The 26864-nt window shown below is 51.1% G+C and overlaps 1 protein-coding gene across 3 annotated transcripts in view; it reads left to right on the forward strand.

Annotated features, from left to right (window-relative positions):
* Positions 1-26864, forward strand: part of CAMKK2 (calcium/calmodulin-dependent protein kinase kinase 2, beta) — a 72246-nt gene that overhangs the window by 41743 nt on the left and 3639 nt on the right. For all 3 annotated transcript variants that reach the window (XM_015417703.1, XM_015417704.1, XM_015417705.1), the window contains 8 exons: positions 1116-1137; positions 4826-4914; positions 9178-9377; positions 10793-10846; positions 15167-15240; positions 17612-17699; positions 18162-18290; positions 21322-21422. In XM_015417703.1, coding sequence (XP_015273189.1) covers positions 1116-1137; positions 4826-4914; positions 9178-9377; positions 10793-10846; positions 15167-15240; positions 17612-17699; positions 18162-18290; positions 21322-21422 — 757 coding nt within the window. The remainder of the gene's footprint in view (positions 1-1115; positions 1138-4825; positions 4915-9177; positions 9378-10792; positions 10847-15166; positions 15241-17611; positions 17700-18161; positions 18291-21321; positions 21423-26864) is intronic.

Raw genomic sequence — 26864 nt, forward strand, 5'->3', positions numbered from 1 at the left:
GGTACCCGTTTCAAGTAAAATCTGCGTCCTTTCCAACTGTTAGCATTCCCCCAATTTGAACAAAGGCTGTGTCTTATTAAGAATGTATTTCATACATCCTGCAAAGCTCAAAACACCTCCCCTATGAAGCAAAGTGAAAGAGGTCAGGGCTCTTTAGCTTGGAGAAACAACGACTGAGGGGGTGACGTGATCGAGGTTTACAAAATTACGCATGGGATAGGGAAGGCAGAGAAAGAAGGACTTTTCTCCCTTTCTCACAGTGCAAGAACTCCATGAAACTAAGGAGCAATAGTCTTAGAACAGATAAAAGGAAGCACTTCACCACCCATAGAGTAATTAACACATAGAATTAACAGCCGCAGGAAGTGGTGGCGGCTACAAGCATAGACAGCTTCAAGAGGGGATTGGAGAAACATCTGGAGCAGAGGTCCATCAGTGGCTGTTAGCCACAAGGTATAGATGGAGCACTCTGTCTGGGTTAGAGAGGCTCTGTCATCATGGTGCTTGGGGGGCAACAGTGGGAGGACTTCTGGAGTTCTGGCCCCACTGGTGGGCCTCCTGAGGGCACCTGGGTTTTGGCCAGTGTGTGACACAGGGTGCTGGACTGGATGGGCCGTTGGCCTGATCCAACATGGCTTCTCTTACGTTCTCAGAGTGAATGGGGGGGAGGGGCTCCCATGCAGACCCTTGTCCAGAGATGGCCCCAGTGGAGACCCGCATAGCTTAAACAACCTATCTGCAACTTCTTGCCTTTGGAAGGTATAGGCTATTTGAAACATGCACAGCATTCATGGCATTCGGGGTAGGGCGGGATATAAATTCAAATATAAATAAATAAAATAAAATAATAAACATTGCCCACCCCCCTCCATTTTCCCCTCACAACAACCCTGAGAAGTAGGTTAGGTTGAGGGCGTGCGACTGGCCTGAAGTGACATCCAGTAAGATTCATGGCACAGTGGGCATTTGAACCCTGGTTTCCAGGAACGTTTGACGGTCACGTGTGAGATTAAAACGGCCGAGGAGTTAAGCGTTTTTTTAAAAAATGAGATGGATTTTGCCTGCGAAGGCCCCGCTTCCCATACTGAATTGTCTTTTTTCCTTTTGTTTTCCAGTATTTGAGCTTGTGAAAAAAGGGTAAGATTTCCTATGGTTATTATTGCATTAATTGCTGATTCATTTGTAAAAAGGTAAAGGTTCCCTTGCTCGAAAGCCAGTCGAATCCGACTCTAGGGTTGCGATGCTCATCTCCGTTTCCAAACCGAAGAGCCAGCGCTGTCCAAAGACGTTTCCGTGGTCATGTGGCCGGCATGACTAAACACCAAGGCGCACGTACAGGGGTGTTAATTAAGCTGGGACAACACAGCTGAGGCTGAGAGACCTGCTCCCGAGGATCCGGCAGCCTAACATTCATTCCCTGCCCTTAGGACGGCACGTGCGGTCTGCCTTTTCTCCCCCTTTTCGCACTGTTCCACGGCCATGTCTGTGTGAGCCTCCCCCTCGTCTCGAAATCGGCTCTGTCCCCGGCCGCTCTAGCCAGAGTCCTGCACGCTGGGTGGCCGTTTGAAGCAGAGACGCAAACACAGGGAGAAGATCCTGCCATAAGTGGACCTAAATTCTCTTGTGGAATCAACCCTTCAGGGAACTGAATCTGCATAATTCGAAGTGTTTATTTGTCTTCGTTTATACCTAGGGTTGCTAACTCTGGGTTGGGAAATTCCTGGAGATTTTGGGAGGTGAAAGGAGGGGCTTGGTGAGGGGCCAGGACCTCAGTGGGGTGTAATTCCATAGAGTCCAGCCTCTAAAGCAGCCCTTTTCTCCAGGGGGACTGATCTTTTGTCACCTAGAGGTCAATTCTAATTCTGGGAGATCTCCAGGCCGCACCTGGAGACTGGCAACCCTGTTTATACCTGTCTTCCTCCTCCCCAGTGGGCAACCAAAGCCGCTTCCATCCTTCTTCCCAGCTCCATTTTATCCTCACAACAACCCTGTGAGGTAGGCTGGGCTGAGAGTGTGTGACAGGCTCAAGGTCCCCCAGCCTGCTTCCATGGCACGAGTGAGGATTCAAACCTGGATCTCCCAGATCCTTCTTGCACTATACCCAACTGGCTTTTGCACATTTTGGATCCAAATATCTTCAAGATGTTTTGTTGCCCCGCCCAGCCCTGGTTTGCCCACCCCCTCCTGGGTCCTTCTGGGCCACGGGGTCCTGACTTGGACCTGGCTGGCGGGGACAAAGGCCCAAGAGGGAACACCGATCCCCTCTTGGCCACCAATAGCAGGTAGCGGGCCGAGAACCCGTGCTTCGCTGGTGCCCGGTACACTTTGCTGAGGGCCAACCCTGCGCTGGAGCGTGCCCAGGGTCAAAGATTGGGTGGCGCCACTTGGTTTCCCGTGAAGCTGCCTTATACTGAATCAGACCCTTGGGATCCATCAGAGTCAGTACGGTCTACTCAGACTGGCAAAGGCTCTCCAGGGTTTCGGGCTGAGGTCTTTTCGCATCACCTGGTACTTTCAGTTGGAGACGCCGGGGATTGAACCCGGGACCTTCTGCATGCCAAGCAGAGGCTCTTCCACTGAGCCACAGCCCTTGGTTGCAGGAGCCCAGGTGGTAGGCACCCTTGACAGGGCTTTTTCAGCTGCTTGTCCTTGGCTGTGCAATTCCTCTCCCCACCCACCGCCCGCAAGAAGTGCAGCAGATGCCGTCCCCTTTTGCACATCGGGGCAGTTGGTTTGCCTTGTCCCATGGTGCCGAAGGCTTTTAAGGTGCCGCCCTGCCCCGGTGTGCCTGTCGGGACAGGCTGCTCTTTTATGGATGATGTTTTAAGACGCGGTTGCACTTTATTTGTTCCTTTAATGGATCTTACTTCTCGATATTGATGCATTTTTACGGCCGCTTCTCTTTATTATGATGGATGTTCCGGATGGGTTCTGCTTTTATTATCGTCAGCTGCATTAGGTATCCTTTAACTGGAAAGACAGGGAGTTAACATTTTCCTAAGAGAATAAAGGGGTATTATCTGTCAGTTGCCTTTGTATCCTGATAGGGTTGCCAGCTTTGGGTTGGGAAATTCCTGGAGATTTGGGATTGGAGCCGGGGGTAGGTGGTGGGGAGAGACGTTATCAGGGATACCATGGCATAGAGTCCCCCCTCCAAATTAGCCATTTTCTCCAGGGGAACTGATGTGTTCTGGAAATCAGTTGTGACTCCAGACCTGGAGGCTGGCAACCCTAAACCCTGTCCTTTCTCCAAATTGCTCAGGGTTGCTTGCATGGTTCTCTCCTCCTTTTTATCTCCACAACAATCCTGTGAGGTAGATTAGGATGAGAGAGAGAGTGACTGAGCCAAATTCCCCAGGGTGCTTCATAACAGAGATTTAAACCCAGTTTTCTTCGGCCTTAGTCTAACCATACCGGCTCATACTGTTACACATGTTGGTCTGATAAGCATATTTTGCGTTTTAAAAATTTATTTCCTCCACTTATATCCCACCCTTTCTCCCCAAAGGGGCTTACATCGGTCTCCTCTCAACCAGTTTGGTGTAGTGGTTAAGTGCGCGGACGCTAATCTGGGAGAACCGGCTTTGATTCCCCCACTCCTCCGCTCGCAGCTGCTGGATGACCTTGGGCAAGCCATAGTTCTGGCAGAGCTGTTCTTGAAAAAAAGCAGTTTCTGTCAGAGCTCTCTCAGCCCCACCTACCTCCCAGGATGTCTGTTGTGGGGAGGGGAAGGGAAAGGAGTTTGTAAGCCGCTGTTAGACTCCTTTGGGTAGTGAAGGGCAGGGTATAAATCCAATCTCTTCTTTTTCCTTCATTTTATCCTCACAACAATTCTGTGAGGTAGGTGTCAGGTTCAACAGCAAGTCAATCTCCACACACGTTTCCTAAGAAGCGTTACGCTTTATTAGACTACAGGTCTGTCACCATGTCCACAAGGTTATTGTTAGGAATGACACTAAGGCGGGACCATCCCTTCCTGTAGCAGGACGAGGCAAACGGCTAAGCAAATGAAATCCGAGCACGCGCGCGGGAAATCTCCCAGCGGGATGTTACATCATAAGCGGGAGAGTCTCAGTGCTCCATGAGAGCCGAAATATTCACACCAGCGGTGGAACACAAGCCCTCCCCTCGTCACAAGGACAGATAGATAACTCAGTCTGGCAGCACTGGTTCTCACGGTCTCCCTATCGCTGTTTACAGCAAGCGAGCCGAGCAGCGAGTAAGCGATGGGGCATGCGCCGTAGCGCCAGGGTCGGGGAAGGGATCCAGGAAAACATGGCAGCTAGCTGACAGTAGGTTAGGCTGAGTGAGTGTGACTGGCCCATTGCAGATTCAAACCCAGATCTCCCAGATACTAGTCTGACACTCCGACCACTACACCACCCTGACTGTCCTGCTTCTGCAGAAAGAGATGTTAGGGTGTCGATGTTCTGCCCCTTGAACTCTGAAAGCCTTGCGCCATTCTCCTCCCCCCCCTCGTTTGCTGCTGCATCTTATGTGCATATCTGATCATTTAAGTGCTAGGAGTGTGTAAGGCACTGAGCTTCAAGCTAGGCTAGGGATTCTGATAAGTGGGACATTGTTGCCTTACTCTCAGTGGTAGCCTGCTCTCTGAAGCTCTGCAGTGCCACCACCGAGGACAGGCAGAAACTGGTATTGCAGCTAATAGCTCAGTGGAAGTCAGATGATATAAGGAGCCAATAAAAATCCACATGGTTCTACTTGTGACTCATTAAGTGGCGAGATTAGGGATGGTCTGCTCACCTTCTTGCCTCTGACAGTTTCATTCTCTTAGAAGAATAATTCTGTCTGTTGCCCCTTGCAGGCCTGTGATGGAAGTCCCAACCCTGAAACCTCTTACTGAAGACCAGGCACGCTTCCACTTCCAGGACTTGATCAAAGGCATTGAATACTGTAAGCATTTTGGGTGACGTCTGGGAAAATGGCAAGAAAATGGGAAAAAGCCGGCTTGTGGGGAGTAACTGGAGGGTAGGCTGAGATGCAGTGTTTATTTTCAGCCCTGGGATTCAACCCTACAACAGGAGAAGTAATCAGGAACAGAGTGCCTCTGAGGATGCACGGAGTGAGGAGCTGTGGCTGGCCCCGACAAATAAAAATTAATAATTATTGTATGGGATTGGGTGTAGAATAGCCAGGAGATCTTGATAGGATTGGCTGCCGAGGAGCTGTAGCTCATTTGAGCATTGTGCACCACTAGGTGGCGAGCTAGGCTTGTTTTAGGGGCTGAGAGAGCTCTTTCAAGGACAGCTCTGAGAGAATTTGTGACTGACCCAAGGTCATCCAGCTGGCTTCGTGTGGAGGGGAGGATCAAACCCGGTTCTCCCAGAGTAGAGTCACGCTCCTAACCACTACACCAAACTGTCTCTCACCCCCACAAAGAGGGAAGAGCTGTGACTGACCCAAGGTCATCCAGCTGGCTTCGTGTGGAGGGGAGGATCAAACCCGGTTCTCCCAGAGTAGAGTCACGCTCCTAACCACTACACCAAACTGTCTCTCACCCCCACAAAGAGGGAAGAGCTGTGACTGACCCAAGGTCACCCATCTGACTTCATGTGGAGAAGTGGGGAATTGAATGCGGTTCTCCCAGATTAGAGCAGCGCTCCTAACCACTGCACCAAACTAGCTCTTGCTCCCACAAGTCAAGAAGACCTAATAGTAACATTTAAAAAGGTAAAGGTTCCCTTGCTCGAAAGCCAGTCGAGTCCGACTCTAGGGTTGCGGTGCTCATCTCCGTTTCAACGCCGAAGAGCCAGCGCTGTCCGAAGACGTTTCCGTGGTCATGTGGCCGGCATGACTAAACACCGAGGCGCACGGAACGCTGTTCCCACCGAAGTGGTCCCTATTTATCTACTTGCAATTTCTTGCTTTCGAACTGCTAGGTTGGCAGGAGCTGGAACTAGAGACGGGAGCTCACTCCGTCATGCGGCACACTCGGGTCTCGAACTGCTGAACTACTGACCTTCCACAGCCTACAGTTCAGCGTCTTAACCCCTTGAGCCACCGCAGCTCCAATAGTAACATTTAGGAGTGTTCAAAGTTATTACGTAATCTACAAGATCTCAGAGATCACAGGAGCAACACAGCTGCCGCCTGAAACCATCCAATGAAGGGAGCTTTGACTGTCTAATGCTCGTACCCCAAAAATCTTGTTGATCTCCAAGAGGGTTCTGAACTCGAATCTAGCAACAGCCACCCTGTAAGATAGAGGCAGTATTGCTATACCCTTACAACAGGTAGGAAAGGTGAGGCTGGATTAAAGGTAAAGGTAAAGGTTCCCTTGCTCGAAAGCCAGTCGAGTCCGACTCTAGGGTTGCGGTGCTCATCTCCGTTTCAAAGCCGAAGAGCCAGCGCTGTCCGAAGACGTTTCCGTGGTCATGTGGCCGGCGTGACTAAACGCCAAGGCGCACGGAAGGCTGTTCCCTTCCCACCGAAGTGGTCCCTATTTATCTACTTGCAATTTCTTGCTTTCGAACTGCTAGGTTGGCAGGAGGAGGCTGGGGTACAGTAGCTAACTTGAAGCCACTGAGATGGAGACAGACAAGAGTGGAAGAGGACAGAAAGTAATCTGGGGGGGGGGGAGCTGTATCCAGGCACGCATTGAGAAATGTCTCCGACACTATGAATCTCTATATTAATTATATTTATATCCTGCTTTATGACAATAAAAGTCCTCAGGCGGCTTGCGACACTTCAGAAGAATAGAATCAGACAATCACGGAGTTGGAAGGGTCCCTAGAGGCCATCTAGTCCAGCCCCCAGCTCAATGCAGGATCAGCCTAGGGCAGTGATGGTGAACCTTTCAGAGACCGCGTGCCCAACCTGTGATCCAAAACCCACTTATTGATCTCAAAGGGCCAACACGGCAATTTAACCTGAATACTGAGGTTTTCGTTTAGAAAAAAGAACTCATACATTAACATAAGATGATCCAAACAAAGTAAGGAAAGCAATCCCAAATGCTTTCATTTACTTAAAATTATTTGGCAGAGAATTCGACACTTTAATGACGATCTGGGCCTGGCTGGGGCGATGGCACGCATGCCCACTGAGAGGGCTCTGAGTGCCGCCTCTGGCACGTGTGCCATAGGTTCGCCACCACTGGCCTAGAGCGTCCATAACGTGGTTGTCCAGCTGCTGCTGAAAGACTGCCAGCGAGGGGGAGCTCACCACCTCCCCAGGCAGCTGATTCCACATTAACGATTTCTCCACTCTGTTCTCCCATCCCCAATATATTAAGGCCAGTTCTCATGTTACCTAGTCTATACATCAGACACACGGACAGCGCCATAGGGACTGTCTTCAGCAGGCCACTAGCAGCTCTCCTGGGCCGTCTGAGGTCAGGCACGGGGGGGAAGACTGAGTTCCCGTCTCCTCTTGCGCCGTGGTCCCGATCCAGCCAGCTTGGGTAACTCACAGAACATGTCCCACACAGACTTTGTCACACGTGGATTGGCCCTCAGTCTCCTTTGGTGAGTTTCAGCCCCTCTTCCTTGGGTAAGCTTGAAGTGTGTGTGCAATGCCACGAAACCCTCTTCCTCGATGTGAAACTGCACAAAGCCATAAGGTACAAACATTTAGTCCCGCTGCCCCTCCTGTTGAAACAGGTTTTGGAAACAATAAACCCCTCCGTTCCCTGTTTATGAGAAGAGGAAGTAGATATATCTATATATACACACACCACAAGTAGCCATCTCTTTAAAACTGCTCTCTCAGTCCTCTGGGGGCAAAAATAATCTGTCTGTAATCCAAGGTGAGTTAATGGCTGAGGGCAGAGTCGATGTGGAGACATTGTAGTGGTTAAGTCCGCGGACTCTAATCTAGGAGAACCGGGTTTGATTCCCCACTCCTCCACTTACAGCTGCTGGATGACCTTGGGCAAGCCGTAGTTCTGTCAGAGCTGTTCTCTCAAGGACAGTTCTCTCAGAGCTCTCTCAGCCCCACCTACCTCATAGGGTGTCTGTTGTGGGGAGGGGAAGGGAAAGGAGTTTGTAAGCCGCTCTGAGACTCCCGAGTGAAGGGTGGGGTATAAATCCAATCTCCTCTTCTTCTTTTACACATGCGAAATAACGCCATTTCAACCCACTTCAGCAATTGTTTGCAAGTGGATTTTGCCACAGTAAAATCCAGTTGCAAAGTGGATTGAAAGCACCCTGACCTGGATCGCCCAGGCCAGCCCGATCACGTCAGATCTCGGAAGCTAAGCAGGGCCGACTCTGGCAAGTACTTGGAAGGGGGACCTCCAAGGAATACCAGCAGTCGGGAGGCAGGGGCAGGCTTCATTCAGCCACCTCTCTGAATATCCTCCAGGCCCCCAGTAGGGGTCAGTCGCCAGAAGTCGCCTTGACTTCCAGGTGTACACACACATGCACATATAAAAAAATACCAAAAGAAAAGTGGATTGAAAGTGTGTTATTCAGTGTGTGAGATAGCGGCTGCGGTCACACGGAGCAGTAGCCATGCTACAGAGACGGAAGATAGGTGGATTTTCCGGGTGCGATCACACCGCCACATCTGGGAAGCGTAGTGCTCCTGTGGCTCCCCCGAGGCTTCCCGCCGAAGATGTGGGGTAAAAAACTAGTACCTCCGAGGTACTAGTTTCCGGAAACCGCGGGGCAAGGGCGGGCGTCTGATCGTGTTTCGGGTGGTAGTTCGTGGCATCCGGCGCCCGCCCATGTCCCCTCGCAAAAAGGTTTTTCCCCCCCAAGTCTCCAGGGATGCGCACAAGCACCCAACGGAGCATGCGCACACTTCAGTATACCAAAAAAAAAACCCGTTTGCCGCGCCACTTCTTTGCCGCGTGGCAGGATTGTCCTGTGATCGGCACCTCCCCCCTAACCACGGGACCTCCACGGGACGTCTGATCACGCAACCGCACGTTATTTTGCCCCGGGGCAAACAGCCACGCTCCTCCCCCCCCCCGCGCATTTTCCGGCCCATGTGACCGGAGCCAGCATCATTTTTTGTGGCTTATAGCTCAGTCTCTCAACCCTGACACTACTCTTTCCGCATCTATGGATGTAGCTTTGAGCTGGTCAAAGCCTCCCCACGTCCGGCATTGCAAACTGTCCCCCAGATTTGAAAGGAGAGGGTGTGGGTGTCCTGTGAGTTTTTGAGATGGCGTCCGATCTGTGTCTCCTCCCGTCTTTCTCCCCGCAGTGCATTACCAAAAGATAATCCACCGGGATATTAAGCCTTCCAACCTCTTAGTCGGGGAAGACGGTCACATCAAGATCGCGGATTTCGGTGTGAGCAACGAATTCAAAGGGGCCGATGCTCTGCTAACCAACACAGTGGGCACCCCGGCTTTCATGGCCCCGGAAACCCTCTCGGAAACCAGGAAAATATTTTCGGGAAAGGTATATTGGAACGCTCTGGGTTTGTGGGTTTGGGCATGGCTTGGGGAATGTTTTGCGTCGCTGCTCTGGTGTGGTCTTTGGCTCAGGGACAGAACACCAGTTTTGCATGCGGAGAGTCCCAGGTTCAATCCATGACACGTTGAATTTTAAAGTAAGAATTACATCGTTGGGGATTTCCCTGGCGTGAATGGCCCAGGCTTGCCTCATCACAGAAGCTAAGCAGGGTTGTCTTTCGTTAGTACCTGGATGGGAGGCCGCCAGAGAAGTCCAGGGCTTGTATGCAGGGGCAGGCAGTGGCAAAAGACCCAGTGGCCAAACCCCAGGTGCCCTCAGGAGGTCCACCAGTGGGGCCAGTACTCCAGAAGCCCTCCCACTGTGGCCCCCCAAGCACCAAGAAGACAGGGCGTCACTGTCCCAGACATATGAACATAAGAGAAGCCATGTTGGATCAGGCCAGTGGCCCATCTAGTCCAACATTCTGTGTCACCCAGTGGCCAAACCCCAGGTGCCCTCAGGAGGTCCACCAGTGGGGCCAGAACTCCAGAAGCCCTCCCACTGTGCCCCCCCAAGCACCAAGAAGACAGGGCGTCACTGTCCCAGACATATGAACATAAGAGAAGCCATGTTGGATCAGGCCAGTGGCCCATCCAGTCCAACATTCTGTGTCACCCAGTGGCCAAAACCCAGGGGCCATCAGGAGTTCCACCAGTGGAGCCAGAACTCCAGGAGCCCTCCCCCTGTTCCCCCCCCCAAGCACCAAGAAGACAGAGCATCACTGCCCCAGACAGAGTGTTCCATCTATACCTTGTGGCTTATAGCCACTGATGGACATCTGCTCCGTATGTTTATCCAATCCCCTCTTGAATCTGTCTGTAAGAACATAAGAGAAGCCATGTTGGATCAGGCCAGTGGCCTATCTAGTCCAACACTCTGTATCACCCAGTGGCCAAAACCCAGGTGCCATCAGGAGGTCCACCAGTGGAGCCAGAACTCCAGAAGCCCTCCCCCTGTTTTTGCTCTACACAGTGGGCAAAACCCAGGTGCCATCAGGGGGTCCACCAGCAGGGCCAGAACTCCAGAAGCCCTCCCACTGTTGACCCCCCAAGAAGACCGAGCATCACTTGCCCCAAACCGAGTGTTCCAACTATACCTTGTTGCTAGTAGCCACTGATGGGCCTCTGCTCCAGATGTTTCTCCAATCCCTTCTTGAAGCTGTCTTGGCTTGTAGCCGCCGCCACTTTCTGCGGCAGTGACGGTGGCTACAAACACAGACAGCATTCTCTTCTGATAACCACGGTAGCTTTTTCTGATTTGTTTTTAGTTTCCAAATGACAGCATAATGTATAAATTAAAGGTTAAAGCAGCAAGAATACTTTGGAAAACTGATGTACGTAATCTCTCTCTCTTTTTCCAAGGCTTTAGATGTTTGGGCTATGGGGATCACCCTCTACTGTTTTGTTTTTGGGCAGGTAAGGGAATGTTGTGACTTTTTCAAGACTGTGTTTGGTCACCAGAAGCCAGGCTATGGGCAGACCCAATGAGAGAATCCACACAGTGAGGGACCTAAAAGCGGGCAGGTTCAGGTTCTGGGTGCTGCTAGGTGCTCGGTTAGAGGGGGAGTTGAAGCCAGTCAGAGACGAACAGCCCAATGAACCATAGATGCTTGGTCAGAGGAGCTCAGCTGTTCTCGAGAGTTCTGGGTCCAGCGCGGAATTAAAGTTCTTTTGATGACCAGAAGAAAGAATCTCTTTTGCTTGTGGGTGTTCAACATTAGAACAAGGTTTGAGTCCAGTGGCACCTTTAAGAGCAGCCAAGTTTAATTCTGGCCGCTCTGAGACTCCCTTGGGTAGTGAAGGGTGGGGTATAAATCCCATCTCTTCTTCTTCTTCGGAAATCACATTGAGTACCTACATTTTTATAGAGTTTATTACATTTATTTATTTATTTTAAGACCCCCGGAGGGGATTTTTTTATTTTTTATTGCCCTTACGAAGAGAGCTGGAGGAGATGCTCTGGAAATCTTCTCATAACAAGTAATAAACTAACACATAAGCTTAGAAAGACAAGATCTCACAAAGTATATTGTTTATTAACAGTTTTTTTCCTCATTACTAATTGCAGTCTAACAGGGTAATTTATTTATTTATTTTATTATTTTATTTTTCGTATTTATACCCCGCCCTCCCCAGTGGGCTCAGGGCGGCTTACAGAGGCAAGACAACTTGCCATGATAAAACAGTAATATACATAACAATTTAAAACATGTACTACATCTTAGACTCTTAATTAAACAAAGTGCTCAGTGCCATTCATAATCTAAGGATGACGGATCGAATGTCCAAAGTTCCAAGAAGACGGCAGAGGCTTCTTCCATACTGGGTGTTTCATCGGGACCTCAGGGCGGTGGTAGTATAGTAGGGGCGGCGGCTCCTACTTGAAAGCCTGGCGGAAGAGCTCTGTCTTGCAGGCCTTGCGGAACTTTATGTAGTACATTTATTATTATCGTGAGCAGGGGGACGGGGTTGGACCCTGGCTCAGTGGCAGAGCATCTTCTTGGCCTGCAGAAGGTCCCAGTTTCAATCTCTGGCATCTCCAGTGAAAAGGGTCAGGCAGTAAGTGTGAAAAACTGAGACCCTGGAGAGCTGCAGCCACTCTGAGTAGAGAACACTGATCTTGGGGGATGGTGTTCTGATTTGGTATAAGGCAGCTTCATGGGTGAGCAGCCTGACAGCACAGACGAGCCCGGTCTCACCAGAGCTTGGAAGCTAAGCAGGGCCGGTACTTGGATGGGAGACCGCCAAGGAAGAAGAGGGTGGCTATGCAGAGGAAGACGATAGCAAAGCATACCTGTTAGTCAATAGCCTTGAAAACCCCATCGTCCCTGGGACCGCCGTGAGTCAGTTGTAACTTCGTGGCACACAATTGTTGTTGTTGTGTTGCTGTCGACGATGCTGACCCCGTAGTCAGAGAGCCAATCCACAGATACAAACTGCAATGTGGGTGCAGTTTTATCCCAATGTAATCGCCTCCCCCCCCAAAAAAAAAAAACGAATTTTAGGAATTGTAGATAGATCATGATGGTTAGCCCATGTTAGTCTGTCTGTAGCAGGGAGAAAAGAGCACCTTAAAAGAGCAGCTTACCAGTTTGGTGTAGTGGCTAAGTGCGCGGACTCTAATCTGGGAGAACCGGGTTTGATTCCCCACTCCTCCACTCACAGCTGCTGATGTGACCTTGGGCAAGCCGTAGTTCTGGCACAGCTGTCCTTGAAAAAGAGCAGTTCCTGTCAGAGCTCTCTCAGCCCCACCTACCTCCCAGGGTGTCTGTTGTGGGGAGGGGGAGGGAAAGGAGTTTGTAAGCCGCTCTGGGACTCCTTTGGGTAGTGAAGGCCAAGGGGTATAGATCCAATCTCGTCGTCTTCTTAAAGACTTAAAATTTGTGGCGGGGAGGAGCTTTCGTGAGTCACCGCTCACTCCTTCAGATAGGAATTGGTCGTTTGAAAGGTACTCCGAATTCTCAATGAAAGGCTGTAAGGCAGCGCTCTCTCCCCCAACATAGATCAAGGAGGGGGAAGGACCGATAGAGCCATGGAAGTCAGTAACGTAGATTTGCTCCCAGATTGGAGGAAGACAGGTTTGGCTGGGGGGGGGGGGGGGCCTGGCATGGGAGCTTTTCTTCCAACCCCCAGCTACTTAATGATCTATCAGCATCATCACGGGAGGGGCTGTGGCACAATGGTAGACCACCGGCCTGGTATGCAGAAAGTCCCCGGTTCAATCCCCAGCGTCTCCAGTTAGAGGATCTGGCAGTAGCTGCAGGTTATTCAATACCTGACATCTCCAGCTGAAAGGACCAGGCAGTAGGTGATGTGAAAGGAAGGTGATGTGAAAGAAAGAAACCCCTCACGTTACCCCCACCACTCTGAAAGCAAAACAGAAAACAGTTGGTACAGAATGGGGAGGAACTGTGGCTCAGTGGTAGAGCCTGTGCTTGGCACGCAGGCCCCAGGTTCAATCCTTGGCACCTGCAGTTAAAAAGGACCAGGCAGTAGGTGATGGGAAAGCCCTCCGCCTGAGACCCTGAAGAGCTGTAAAGAGGGGCTGTGGCTTAGCGGAAGAGCCTCTGCTTGGCATGCAGAAGGTCCTGGGTTCAGTCCCCAGCATCTCCAGTTAGAAAAGGACCAGGCAGTAGGTGATGGGAAAGCCCTCCGCCTGAGACCCTGAAGAGCTGTAAAGAGGGGCTGTGGCTTAGCGGAAGAGCCTCTGCTTGGCATGCAGAAGGTCCTGGGTTCAGTCCCCAGCATCTCCAGTTAGAAAAGGACCAGGCAGTAGGTGATGGGAAAGCCCTCCGCCTGAGACCCTGAAGAGCTGTAAAGAGGGGCTGTGGCTTAGCGGAAGAGCCTCTGCTTGGCATGCAGAAGGTCCTGGGTTCAGTCCCCAGCATCTCCAGTTAGAAAAGGACCAGGCAGTAGGTGATGGGAAAGCCCTCCGCCTGAGACCCTGAAGAGCTGTAAAGAGGGGCTGTGGCTTAGCGGAAGAGCCTCTGCTTGGCATGCAGAAGGTCCTGGGTTCAGTCCCCAGCATCTCCAGTTAGAAAAGGACCAGGCAGTAGGTGATGGGAAAGCCCTCCGCCTGAGACCCTGAAGAGCTGTAAAGAGGGGCTGTGGCTTAGCGGAAGAGCCTCTGCTTGGCATGCAGAAGGTCCTGGGTTCAGTCCCCAGCATCTCCAGTTAGAAAAGGACCAGGCAGTAGGTGATGGGAAAGCCCTCCGCCTGAGACCCTGAAGAGCTGTAAAGAGGGGCTGTGGCTTAGCGGAAGAGCCTCTGCTTGGCATGCAGAAGGTCCTGGGTTCAGTCCCCAGCATCTCCAGTTAGAAAAGGACCAGGCAGTAGGTGATGGGAAAGCCCTCCGCCTGAGACCCTGAAGAGCTGTAAAGAGGGGCTGTGGCTTAGCGGAAGAGCCTCTGCTTGGCATGCAGAAGGTCCTGGGTTCAGTCCCCAGCATCTCCAGTTAGAAAAGGACCAGGCAGTAGGTGATGGGAAAGCCCTCCGCCTGAGACCCTGAAGAGCTGTAAAGAGGGGCTGTGGCTTAGCGGAAGAGCCTCTGCTTGGCATGCAGAAGGTCCTGGGTTCAGTCCCCAGCATCTCCAGTTAGAAAAGGACCAGGCAGTAGGTGATGGGAAAGCCCTCCGCCTGAGATCCTGGAGAGCTGCTGCCAGTCTGTGTAGACAAGACTGGCTTTGATGGACCAAGTATAAGGCAGCTTCATTTATTATGGAAGGGGCTGTGGCTCAGCAGTAGAGCATCTGCTTGGCACGTAGAAGGTCCCAGGTTCAATCTCCGGCATCACCAGTTAGAAAGGGCCAGGCAGTAGACGAGGGGAAAGACTCTGGGAACCACTGCCTTTCTGAGTGGACAGTACTGACTTTGATGGACCAAGAGTCTGATTCGGTATAAGGCAGCTTCATGTCTTCACCCTGCTGGACTGCAGCCTGAGTGAGCAGGCCCAGGCGCCTGGAAGAAAATTGCCGAGCAGCTTGAGGGCCGTGTGCTGGAGCGCTGCTTGCTGTATCAGGCTGTGGTTCCTGGGCGCCTGCTGGTTCTCTTCCCAGCACCAAAGAGCCCCGGCCATTCATCTCCAAGCCCTCCAAAGCAGGTGGGGGCCCAACTGGGTTCTCAGCTGAAAAATCTGCCCGCTCCAGTCAGGAGAGGTTTGGGAGGGGGGCGGCCCAAGTTAGCCCCAGCTGGTTCTTCCTTCGTGAAACCCCATTACGTTCTCCTCTTCTCCCGTAGTGCCCCTTTATGGATGAGAGGATTCTGAGCCTGCACAGCAAAATCAAGAGTCAGACGCTGGAGTTCCCGGACCAGTGAGTGCGCAAGAGAACGGGTGCTTCTGTGCCTGGTGCCTAGAGGGTTATTGTCGCTTTGGTGCTTCGACGATGAAGCAGAAAAAAAGCTGGAAGAGAGGATTGCGGGGGAGGCAAGAGACTATCGAGGCTCCCAGCACGTGGCTTGCTGGGCGAGGTTCTCAAGAAAACATGCCCCCAGTGCTAAGGCCCAGATGCTGTCTCGTCTCGTTTAAAACGTTCCTAGGCCACCTTTCCACTCAGACAGGGGTCCCAAAAGCAGGGGGCATTAAAAAATTTCGGCATTGCAGTAGCATTTCAAATAAAGAGTATACATATAAAATATAACCTATTTAATGAACACATGAAAAAAACCCTCACGTAACAACACAACCAAGCCCAGCGGAAGAGCTCCGTCTTGCAGGCCCTGTGGAACTGTAAAAGGTCCCATCAGAGCCTCAACAGATGTAACCTGTCACTGTTGGGTTCCAGATCTGGTCCACCAAAGGGGAGGCCCAATAGATAGATAAAAAGGAGGATGCCTGCCACTTCAACTAAAAGCCCGGCGGAAGAGCTCCGTCTTGCAGGCCCTGTGGAACTGTAAAAGCTCCCATCAGAGCCTCAACAGATGTAACCTGTCACAGTTGGGTTCCAGATCTGGTTCACCAAAGGGGAGGCCCAATAGATAGATAAAAAGGAGGATGCCTGCCACCTCAACTAAAAGCCCGGCAGAAGAGCTCCGTCTTGCAGGCCCTGTGGAACTGTAAAAGCTCCCATCAGAGCCTCAACAGATGTAACCTGTCACAGTTGGGTTCCAGATCTGGTCCACCAAAGGGGAGGCCCAATAGATAGATAAAAAGGAGGATGCCTGCCACCTCAACTAAAAGCCCAGCGGAAGAGCTCCGTCTTGCAGGCCCTGTGGAACTGTAAAAGGTCCCGCAGGGCCCTGATCTCATATAGGAGCTCATTCCACCAGGTAGGAGCCGCCACTGAAAAGGCCCTGGCCCTAGTTGAGATAAGACGGGGGACTACAAGTAGATGCTGATTAGCAGATCACAGTGCTCCGCTTGGTGTAGTGGTTAAGTGTGCAGACTCTAATCGGGGAGAACCGGGTTTGATCCCCCACTCCTCCACATGCAGCTGCTGGTGTGACCTTGGGTCAGTCACAAGTTCTCTCAGAGCTGTTCTGTCAAGAACAGTTTCTGTCAGAGCTCTCTCAGCCCCACCTACCTCTGGAAGTGATGACTCTGCATTGCTGGCAACATCAGCCTCGGCCTGCCTCCCCTGCTGGTAGGTCTCCCCACCAGCCAGCTGACCAGTGGTGGGGCCTGGGGGCAGGGGATCTTTCATACCCGGCAGGGGGCTGGTAACCCTGGGGGGGGGGGACAACTAACTACTCTTCCAGAATGGGACCAGATGAGGCTCAAGTCTCTGTGGTTCCGGGCTGGAGGATGTTTGAATTCCACAAGTCCCGGGAATGAGCCCGGCACACGTCAGCCAGAATCGCCATCCCTTGACTAGGGGCAACCTTCTTCCGTTGCCTGGACCGGTGAGATTTCACCAGGGAGTTGCCCGCACGTTTCCGAGCCTATCTTTGCCCGAGGGCTGGAAACGTGCGTCTTTCCCTTTAAACCGGAGGGGAGGGGCTGTGGCTCAGTGGAAGAGCCTCTGCTTGGCATGTTGAAGGTCCCAGGTTCAATCCCCGATATTCCCAGTTATGGTCAGGTAGGAGGTGACATGAAAAAGACCTCTGCCTGAGACCCTGGAGAGTTGCTGCCAATCTGAGCAGCCAACGCTGACTTTGATGGACCGAGGGGTCTGATTCAGTATAAGGCATAAGAACATAAGAGACGCCAATGTTGGATCAGGCCAAAGGCCCATCCAGTCTAACACTCTGTATCACACAGTGGCCAGAAATACCAGTGCCATCAGGGGGTCCACCAGTGGGGCCAGGACATTAGAAGCCCTCCCACTGTTGACCTCCCCAAGCACCAAGATGACAGAGCATCACTTGCCCCAGAGCCCCTATCTATACCTTGTGGCTAATAGCCACTGATGGACCTCTGCTCCATATGCTTATCTAATTCTCTTTTGAAGCCGTCCATGCTTGTAGCCGCCACCACTTCCTGTGGCAGTGAATTCCAAGTGTTAATCACTCTTTGGGTGAAGAAGTACTTCCTTCTATCCGTTCTAACCCGACCGCTCAGCAATTTCATGGAGTGCCCACGAGTTCTTGTATTGTGAGAGAGGGAGAAAAGTACCTCTTTCTCTACCTGCTCTTTCCCATGCAGCTTCACCTGAGAATCTCAAGAAACGGAGGCCGTCTCGTTTGCTCACGGACCGCTCTGTCAAGTGTACTTTTGGCTCATTTTAATTTTGCTTCCTCCCTAAGGCCAGATATTTCGGATGAGCTGAAGGATCTGATCACGCAGATGCTGGACAAAACCCCCGAATCCAGGATCACAGTCCCGGAAATTAAGGTATCTCATGTTAAAATGCCAAAAGGTCTTGTGAGGTGTGGGGCGCTTAACTTTGTACAGGAGTGCCTCATTTGGCTTGGCTTTCTCTGGTGTTCCTGATGCACTTGTCTGCTTTAACAGCACCCTGTGCTTTGCTGGACGTTATCACTCTTATCCGTTCCGCTTCACATACGATTACAAGGATGATCTCTGCTGGATCATACTGAAGATGCGGCTGATCCAATATCCCTTTTCTCACAGTGGGCAGCCAGCCCACAAGCAGGGCGTGCTGGGAGTTGTCTCAGTTACACAGGTAGACTGCTCCCTTACATGGAAGTTACATTCCTATCTATCATGGCCAATGAGAACATCCCTGCTAAGTCAGACTGATCCTCGCTCCTGTTTCCTCGGGTTTACCGCATTCTTCATTGAGGAAAAGAAGCCATTAAAAAGCAATCCATAATAATAATTTTTCCATTTCAGGTGCACCCTTGGGTGACCAAGAATGGAGTGGAGCCGTTGCCGACAGAAGATGAGAACTGCACACTTGTGGAGGTGACGGAGGAAGAGGTGGAGAATTCGGTGAAACACATCCCGAGCTTGGCCACGGTGGTGAGTGGGAGGCGGGGAGCTGCGCGGGGTTGGAGGACCGGTCCGGATTCTTCCTGCTGGGAGTCTGAAGGGAAGGCTTGTCACAGCCTGTCTTTAAATACCCCTTTCAGTCCTTTCATATAAAACATTTAATAGTAGCCTTTCCTCCTTAGGGAGCTCAAGGGGGCTTATCATATAAATAAAACGACATAGAGAACATCAAAATACATCAAATCAAACCCAAATATAAAATCACAGATTAGGACTGCTTTAATCAAATTCAGTCCTAAATCTGGCAGCTCCCAGAAAACCTTGCAGTTTTGCAGAGGAGCTGGTGGACGCCTGTGTACAAGAACCATTCTGCGTCGGCTTGCAGAATGAGATGGACTGTACCACTTCGGCATTGGGAGAGGGGCTTATATTCTTGAATGATTTAAGAACATAAGAAGAGCCCTTCTGGATCAGACCAGTGGGCCATCTAGTCCAGCCTCCTGTCTCACACAGAGGCCAATCAGTTCCTCTGGAGGGCCAACAGCGGGGCACAGAGGCCGAGGCCTTCCCCTGACAAGAACATAAGAGGAGCTCTGCTGGATCAGACCCGTGGTCCCACCTAGTCCAGCATCCTGCCTCACACAGAGGCCAACCAGTTCCTCTGGAGGGCCAACAGCGGGGCACAGAGGCCGAGGCCTTCCCCTGACAAGAACATAAGAGGAGCTCTGCTGGATCAGACCCGTGGTCCCACCTAGTCCAGCATCCTGCCTCACACAGAGGCCAACCAGTTCCTCTGGAGGGCCAACAGCGGGGCACAGAGGCCGAGGCCTTCCCCTGACAAGAACATAAGAGGAGCTCTGCTGGATCAGACCCGTGGTCCCACCTAGTCCAGCATCCTGCCTCACACAGAGGCCAACCAGTTCCTCTGGAGGGCCAACAACAGGGCAGAGAGGCCGAGGCCATCCCCTGATATTGTCTCCCTGCTCTGGGATTCAGAGGTTTAGTGCCTCCGAATGTGGAGGTTCCCCTCAGTCACCAGGGCTAGTAGCCATTGACATACTTATTCTTCATGAATCTATCTAATCCCCTTCGAAAGGTGTTTATTCCTGTGACCATCACTACATGCCTTCACTACATCCTCTGGCAGCGAATTCCACATTTTAATCACCCTCTGTGTGAAGTAGTCTTTCCTTTTGCCCATCCTGAACCTACTGTCCGTCAGTTTCATTGGATGCCCTCAAGTTCTAGTATTTTGAGAGAGGGATAATCTAAACTCACCAACCAGGGAAAGGGCTATGTTTTCACTCTCCCCTTGGCCGTGCTAGTTGTATGGCCATATGCCCTTGACAAGTCTCCCCGCATGCAGTAAACTAGCCCATCAGGGAGACGTTTTGGGTAACCCCTCTCCCTACTTGTGGTAGTGGTGGAGGAATGGTAGTTCCATCTAGATAGTGAATCTTTTCTGTAGCAGCTTTATGGCTTTGGAACAATAAATGCCTTGTTGGCATTCCATTGAATGCTGAAGATGGGGATGGGGGGGTGTCCCGTCACAGCTGACTTATGGCAACAACCCTTGAGGGTTTTCAAGGCAGGAGACGGTCACAGGTCTCCCATCCAAGGACTAACCAGGGCCGACCCTGCTTAGCTTCTGAGAAATGACAAGATCAGCCTTGGCCGGGCTATCCAGGTCAGGGTGCTGACTGAGGCTTTAAGCAGTTTTCCGCTCTGTAATTCTTTTCACGCTGATTCTCAGGCCTTCAGTGGATGACTGTTTTACTGATGTTGGTTTGATGACACTAGGAGAATAAGGAGCTGGCTGATGGCTTTACTGACTGTCAAACTTTCTCTCTCTCTCCCCCCCCTTCCTCCCTCCCTCCCTTTCTCTCTTTCTCTCTCTTTCTTTCCCTCCCTCCCTTTCTCTCTTTCTCTCTCTTTCTCTCTCCCTCCCCCCTTCCTTCCTTCCTTTGTCTCTGTCTTTCTCTTTCTTTCTTTCTTTCTTTCTTTCTTTCTTTCTTTCTTTCTTTCTTTCTTTCTTTCTTTTTCTTTCTTTCTTTCTTTCTTTCTCTTTCCCCCTCTTCCTTCCTTCCTTCCTTCCTTCCTTCCTTCCTTCCTTCCTTCCTTCCTTCCTTCCTTCCGTCCTTCCTTCCCTCCTTCCTTCCCTCCTTCCTTCCTTCCTTCCTTCCTTCCTTCCTTCCTTCCTTCCGTCCTTCCTTCCCTCCTTCCTTCCGTCCTTCCTTCCCTCCTTCCCCTCTTCCTCCCTCCCTCCCTCCCTCCCTTTCTCTTTCTTTCTTTCTTTCTTTCTTTCTTTCTTTCTTTCTTTCTTTCTTTCTTTCTTTCTTTTGTTCTTTCTTTCTTTCTTTCTTTCTTTCTTTCTTTCTTTTTTTTCTCTCTCTCTCTCTCTCTCTCTCTCTCTCTCTCTCTCTCTCTCTCTTACACAAAAGAATAAAAACACATCAGTAACAATTTAAACAATCCTAAAATCATCTAAAAACAGTCCAACATTGTAAGGTGCTATAAACATGAAGTGATACTAATAGTCATTTACTGTTGGGTTTTCAGTGTTTTGCCGTCTGCCCTGAAGGTCCATTGAGGAATGGAATGTTAATAAACCAACCACAGGTTACGTGCAGGGAGCTTTCAATACGCACGTACAGAAATCATTGCCATAATTGTGGGGCTTTGTCTCTGGTCACAAAAGACGAATCACAATGGGTTGGATCCCGCAGATCTATTTAGCCAGCAGTGGTGCTTTCCCCTCAGGCGAGAGAGCTCTTTTGCATCGGAGGAAATCACCACAGGATTGAAACGGATCCATCAGAAAGCAGCCCAGATAGTAATAAGGCCTGAATAAGTTTGAATCAAAGAACTACCCGAGAGCTTCCTTCCTGTTTCTCAGTCAGAATCACCGGGGGCCCTGATCAGATGGAGAGGCGGCATAAGAATGTTTTCGATACATAAAAATCAAGGGCAGATGCAGAACTTGCCAGGTCCTTTTGTCCCCCAGAGAAGAAGCCCTGGTGGTCCTTCCCGACTCTCCCCATGTGTCAATTTCATCTTTCAGATCCTGGTGAAGTCAATGATCAGGAAAAGGTCTTTCGGGAACCCATTTGAAGGGAGCAGAAGAGACGAGAGGTCCTTGTCTGCGCCGGGGAATTTGTTGACGTAAGTGTCTCTAACACAGGAGCAGTGTTCCCTCTAAGCTGAGTTAGTGTGAGCTAGCTCACAGGTTTTTAGCCTCTGGCTCACACATTTTTGTCTTAGCTCAGGAAGGATGGCTCCGGAGCAAACTAATTTATGCAGTAGCCAAATTGCTGGCTCACAACTTTAATATCAGTAGCTCACAGAGTAGAATTTTTGCTCACAGGACTCCATAACTTAGAGGGAGCATTGCACAGGAGCCCCCCGGGGGTTGCGGGGTCGACCAGTCGCTTCTAAACCAGCTTCTGGAGAACCCGGGCTGCCTTGCCGACCACTTCCCCTCAAAAGAGACTGCTTGAGAGGGGTCCAGGGGTTGTTCTGAAGACAAGGGGGTCCAGCCACCTGCTGAAGCTAAGCAAGTGACTTGTTCTCTGCCGCTCCAGAAGGCAATGGTAGCTCTAAGAGGCTTGACTTATAGGTGTGGCTGTAGCTCAGTGGCAGAGGATCTGCTTGGCGTGCAGAAGGTCCCAGGTTCAATCCTCGGCATCTCCAGCTGAAAGGACATAAGAACATGAGAGAAGCCAATGTTGGATCAGGCCAACGGCCCATCCAGTCCAACACTCTGTCACCCACTGGCCAAAAATACCAGGGGCCATCAGGAGATCCAGCAGGGGGCCCAGGACACTAGAAGCCCTCCCACTGTTGTCCCCCCCCCCAAGCACCAAGAACACAGAGCATCCCTTGCCCCAGACCGAGAGTTCCTATCTATACTTTGTCGCTAATAGCCACTGATGGACCTCTGCTCCATAGGTTTATCCAGTTCCCTCTTGAAGCCGTCCATCCTTGTAGCGGTCACCCCCTCCTATGGCAGTGAATCCCATGTGTTCATCACTCACTGTGTGAAGACGTTCTTCCTTCTATCTGTTCTAACCCGACCGCTCAGCAATTTCATGGAGTGCCCACGAGTTCTTGTATTGTAAGAAAGGGAGAAAAGGACCTCTTTCTCGACCTGCTCCATCCCATGCATAATCTTATAAACCTCGATCATGTCACCCCTCAGCCGTCGTCTCTCCAAGCTAAAGAGCCCCAAGCGCTTTAACCTTTCTTCATAGGGAAAGTGTTCTAGTTGCCCTTTTCTGCACTTTTTCCAGTGCCATAATATCCTTTTTGAGGTGTGGTGACCAGAAGTGTACACAGTACTCCAAATGAGGTCGCACCATCGATTTATACAGGCAGTAGGTGATGTGACAGACCTCTGTCTGAGACACCGGAGAGCGGCTGCCAGTCTGAGTAGACAATCCTGACCTAGGTGGGCCAAGGGCAACATCACAGAATGGGAAGGGCCCATGGCTCAGTGGTAGATTCTCTGCTTAACATGCAGAAGGTCCCAGGTTCAATCCTCGGCAGTTCCACTTAAGGTCCAGGCCACAGGTGATGTGAAGGACCTCTGCCCGAGACACTAGAGAGCTGCTGCCAGTCTGAATAGACAACACTGACCTAGTTGGAGCAGTGGTCTGATTCAGTATAGGGCAGCTTCATGTGTGTGAGGGTAGGCTTTGGTTGAGTATTAGGAGAAACGTCCTAATGGGGGGAGCGGTCCCACAGTGGTGCCAGAGTCCTGGAGCAATCAGTTCTCAACGACGCTCCTTCAAAAGGTTCAAGTTTATTGAGTACAGTAAAGGCAGGTCTTCTGAACATACATTCATTATCAGAACTAGAAGCAAGTGCGTGCAGGCTAGTGATATACAGGAATCAAAAGGGTCAGTGGGTGGTAGGGGGCCAATCAGGAGTCAAGCAAAAGCCCGCCTAACCTAACGGGTAAGCATTCCCAGGGAGCAGAAGCAACAAGGAACCAAGGTCACCAGCTCAGACTAAGGGGCGATAAGGATGCAGGGAAAAGGGAAACTGAACGTTCCAAGAGAAACAGACAGAGGCAATTTATCCAGCATTCAGTATCCCCCCCCCAGTCCATGGCAGCTGCAGAGCTGACAAATGGACGCCATTGGCTAGGAGTGTGATGGAATTCTCCCTCGCTGCAGGTCTTGGAGCCGAGGCTGTATAACCACTTATTGCAGATGTGCTAACGAAATTTCCTGCACTGAATAGAGGGTTAGACTCTAGGAACCCTTCAGACTATGACTGGACTAAGTCTGGTTAATGCTTTGTGTGGGAGCCCTTTGGGATCTTGTGCATGCTGCCTTGACGAATAAGGCGGGCTAGAAGAATAAATAAGTAAATATTAGCAAGAAAACGTGAGTGGGTGGAGTTGGCAGCGGAGCGGGGATGAGAGCGAAAACCGAGCCGTGGAAGAGAAGAGCAAGAAGCTCGCTTTGACCCAGTCTTGTTGTGTGTCGGCAGCTGCAGGTGGGCGTTGGGTGTTCTCCAGGCCTCTCCTCTGGGAAGGGAAGACAGCAAAGCCCCGACTGGCTTCGCCGCCACAGTCTATGCGTGGGCAGGGAGAGAGCCACGGAGCATGTCCCAGAATTCTTTGCCGCGTGCATGGGTTCTGCACTTAGGGGCACACCTGTCCTTCAGCAGGGAAGGGTTTTAAGTGTAGGTAGTTGGCAAATCTCTGGGGTAGGAGAGGGGCTTCTATTGAGGGCTGAAAAGACATGCCAATGTTTTGTGAAGAGTATCTGGGTAGTAAATATACAAAGGAGTCCAGTGGCACTTGAACGACTGAGGAATTTTTATTCTGGCATACACTCCTGTGGACTAGAGTCCGTTTTAGATGCAGACGATGACGTCTGATAGGCTAGGGCAGGGGTGGCCAAACTTGCTCAGCATAAGAGCCACATGGAATAAACGTCAGGTGTTTGAGAGCCGCAAGGCATCTCTCCTTACTATAAAAGGGATTTGGGGTGGCCACCAGCCTATGGGGTGGCGAGAGGAAATGCGCTCCCTCAGCCATTGGCCCGTCGGCTGCCACTCGGGGCAACTGGCCTACCATGGGGTGGTGGTGATGGGAGGAGGGACGAGGTTAGCCGGCTTGGTGCGTGCGCGGCTGGAATGGGCGGCAAGTGGCTGTCCCTCGGTCACCACCGCTCCACCGCTACGTGTGTCGCTCGCTCGCTTGCTCGGGCGGCCAGTGGGGAGAAGGACGAGGCCGGCCACCTTGGCACGCCGGGCCCTTGAGCAGGCGGGAGGGTGGGGAAGGAGCCAGCCCGCCCGGCTTGGCCCGCCACCAGCGCATGGCGCTGTGGATGGGCGAGGCCTCCAGCGTGCCAACAGAGGAGGGAAGAGGCTGACTGGCTTGCCCCGCCGCCTCCAGTGCACGGTGGGGGGGGGGGCACGAGCCTGGCAACCTCTCTCTAGGGCTCGTTGTCTCTCTTCCTGCAACAGGCCTTGCACCTAGTAAACAAATATTACACACATCATTATTTTTAAAATATGCACATTTGCTTTTTGTTAACATTAAAGGAGACTGTCAAAAAAAGGGGGGGGTAAAAACAGATATCGATGATGGTATTTATTTGTCCAGTGATATGTTTTTGTTTGCTAGTGATATTTATTTGTCTAAGAGAGAGAGAGAGAGAGGTGAAAAGAAAGAAGGAAAGAGGTGAGGTGGAAAGAGAGAGAGAGAGACAAAGAAAGCAAAAAGATGGGGGGAGAAAAAGTATGCCTTCCCTTCGCTTTCTCAGCTGCCCTACTGGGAGCCACACAATATGTGTGATAGAGCTGCATGTGCCCCCCCCCCCGGCTAGGGGCCCACAACCTTTTTAAGCTGCTGCAGTTTACCTTCGCTCACACACTGAAGATCCTTGTGCACTGGTGGCAATGTTTTTAAAAGTTTGCACAGCCAATCAAGTCTCCATTGGCCAATCAGTAGCCTTGCTGGGCAAAAGCCCCACCCACTTTCTAAAAACACCTAGAGGGGGGTCAAGAGGGGTGTTGAGGGACACCATGGTGCCCAAAGGCACCTTGTTGGGGACTCCTGTGATAGGCTGTGCTGGAGTGAAAAGTCTTGAAGATGCCTTGAGAGTCCTGGAAAACCGTATTTGCTGGTGGAATCTGGACCCCAGGCACTGGCCTGCCCTGCCCTGCGTGTGCTCCCCGGCACACCTGAGCTTGGTTGCGGCGGGAGATTGTCGGCTCAACCTACCACTTCTCATTCCTGGTTTGTGATTGGGTGTACCGTATATGTTTGCTTCTTTCACAATGTGCTTCTCAGCATGTGGGATGGGATATTTCCTACCTACCTGGCCCGCGGGTGCCAAGGAGTTGCCAGCATCATAAGAACATCAGAAGAGCCCTGCTGGATCAGACCAGTGGTCCACCTAGTCCAGCATCCTGTCTCACTCAGTGGCCAACCAGTTCCTCTGGAGGGCCAACAACAGGGTTCCTCTGGAGGGCCAACAACAGGGTTCCTCTGGAGGGCATAGACGCCAAGGCCTTTCCCTGAGGTTGCCTCCTGGCTCTGGGATTCAGAGGTGGACTGCCTCTGAATGTGGAGGTTCCCCTCAGTCACTGTGGCTAGTAACTATTGACAAACTTACCCTCTACGAATCTGTCTAATCCTCTTTTAAAGCTGTTTATTCCTGTGTCCATCACTCCATCCTCTGGCGGCAAATTCCACGTTTTAGTCACTCTCTGTGTAAAGTAGTATTTCTTTTTGTCCGTCCTGAACCTGCTGCCCAACAGCTTCATTGGATGCACTCAAGTTCTAGTCTTTTGGGAGAGGGAGAAAAACTACTCTCCCCACCCCGTGTATAATTTTATAAACCCCTATCGTCCCCCCCCCCCCCCCCAGGTCTTTTCTTTTCCAAACTGAAAAATCCCAGAGACTTCAGCATTTCCTCAGAGGAAAGGTGGTCCAATTCCCTATTGGTTGTCCTCCCCAGCACTTTTCCAGCTTTTGCAACATGGTGACCAGAACGGTATTCGATTTTCCAAATGAGGCCCAACCATAGATCTATACAGGGGCATTGCAATATTGTCCATTTTTCCAGCACCACATTACACTGGCAGGCCTTTTAACTTTAAAAAACCGTGTAAGGTCTTGACATGTACAAAACAGTAAAAAGGCCAGTAGCCCCTTTAAGACTAACAAAACTTTATTGTCGCATAAGCTTTTGAGAAACACAGCACTCTTTGTCAGAGGCAGCTGACAAAGAGAGCGGTGTTTCTCGACTGCTTGTGCTGCAGTGAAGTTTGTTTGAAGGTGCTACTGGGATTTTTACTGTTTTGCAGCCACAGACTAACACGGCTAACTCCTCTGGATCTTGAAATATACAGGCAGCTTTAGGGTCACAGTGAAAGTATCAAGAAGCAGGGCCAACAACAGCTATCAGTCAGGTCTGTGTCTGTTCTCCGTCACCGTCCTCAGAAGTCCAGATGCAGTGACCAGGGAACTCGGATGATGTGAACAGAACAGAATAAATTATTTTCGTAATCCGTTCAGTTTCTAAAGAGCTGGCAAAGAAGGAAGCAGTAATAGCGGGAGAGGTGTGGGAACACCGCCAGCTT

The sequence above is a fragment of the Gekko japonicus genome, unplaced genomic scaffold (genome assembly GCF_001447785.1).
Source record: "Gekko japonicus isolate JY-2015 unplaced genomic scaffold, Gekko_japonicus_V1.1 scaffold64, whole genome shotgun sequence".
In the NCBI taxonomy this organism is placed as follows: Eukaryota; Metazoa; Chordata; class Lepidosauria; order Squamata; family Gekkonidae; genus Gekko; species Gekko japonicus.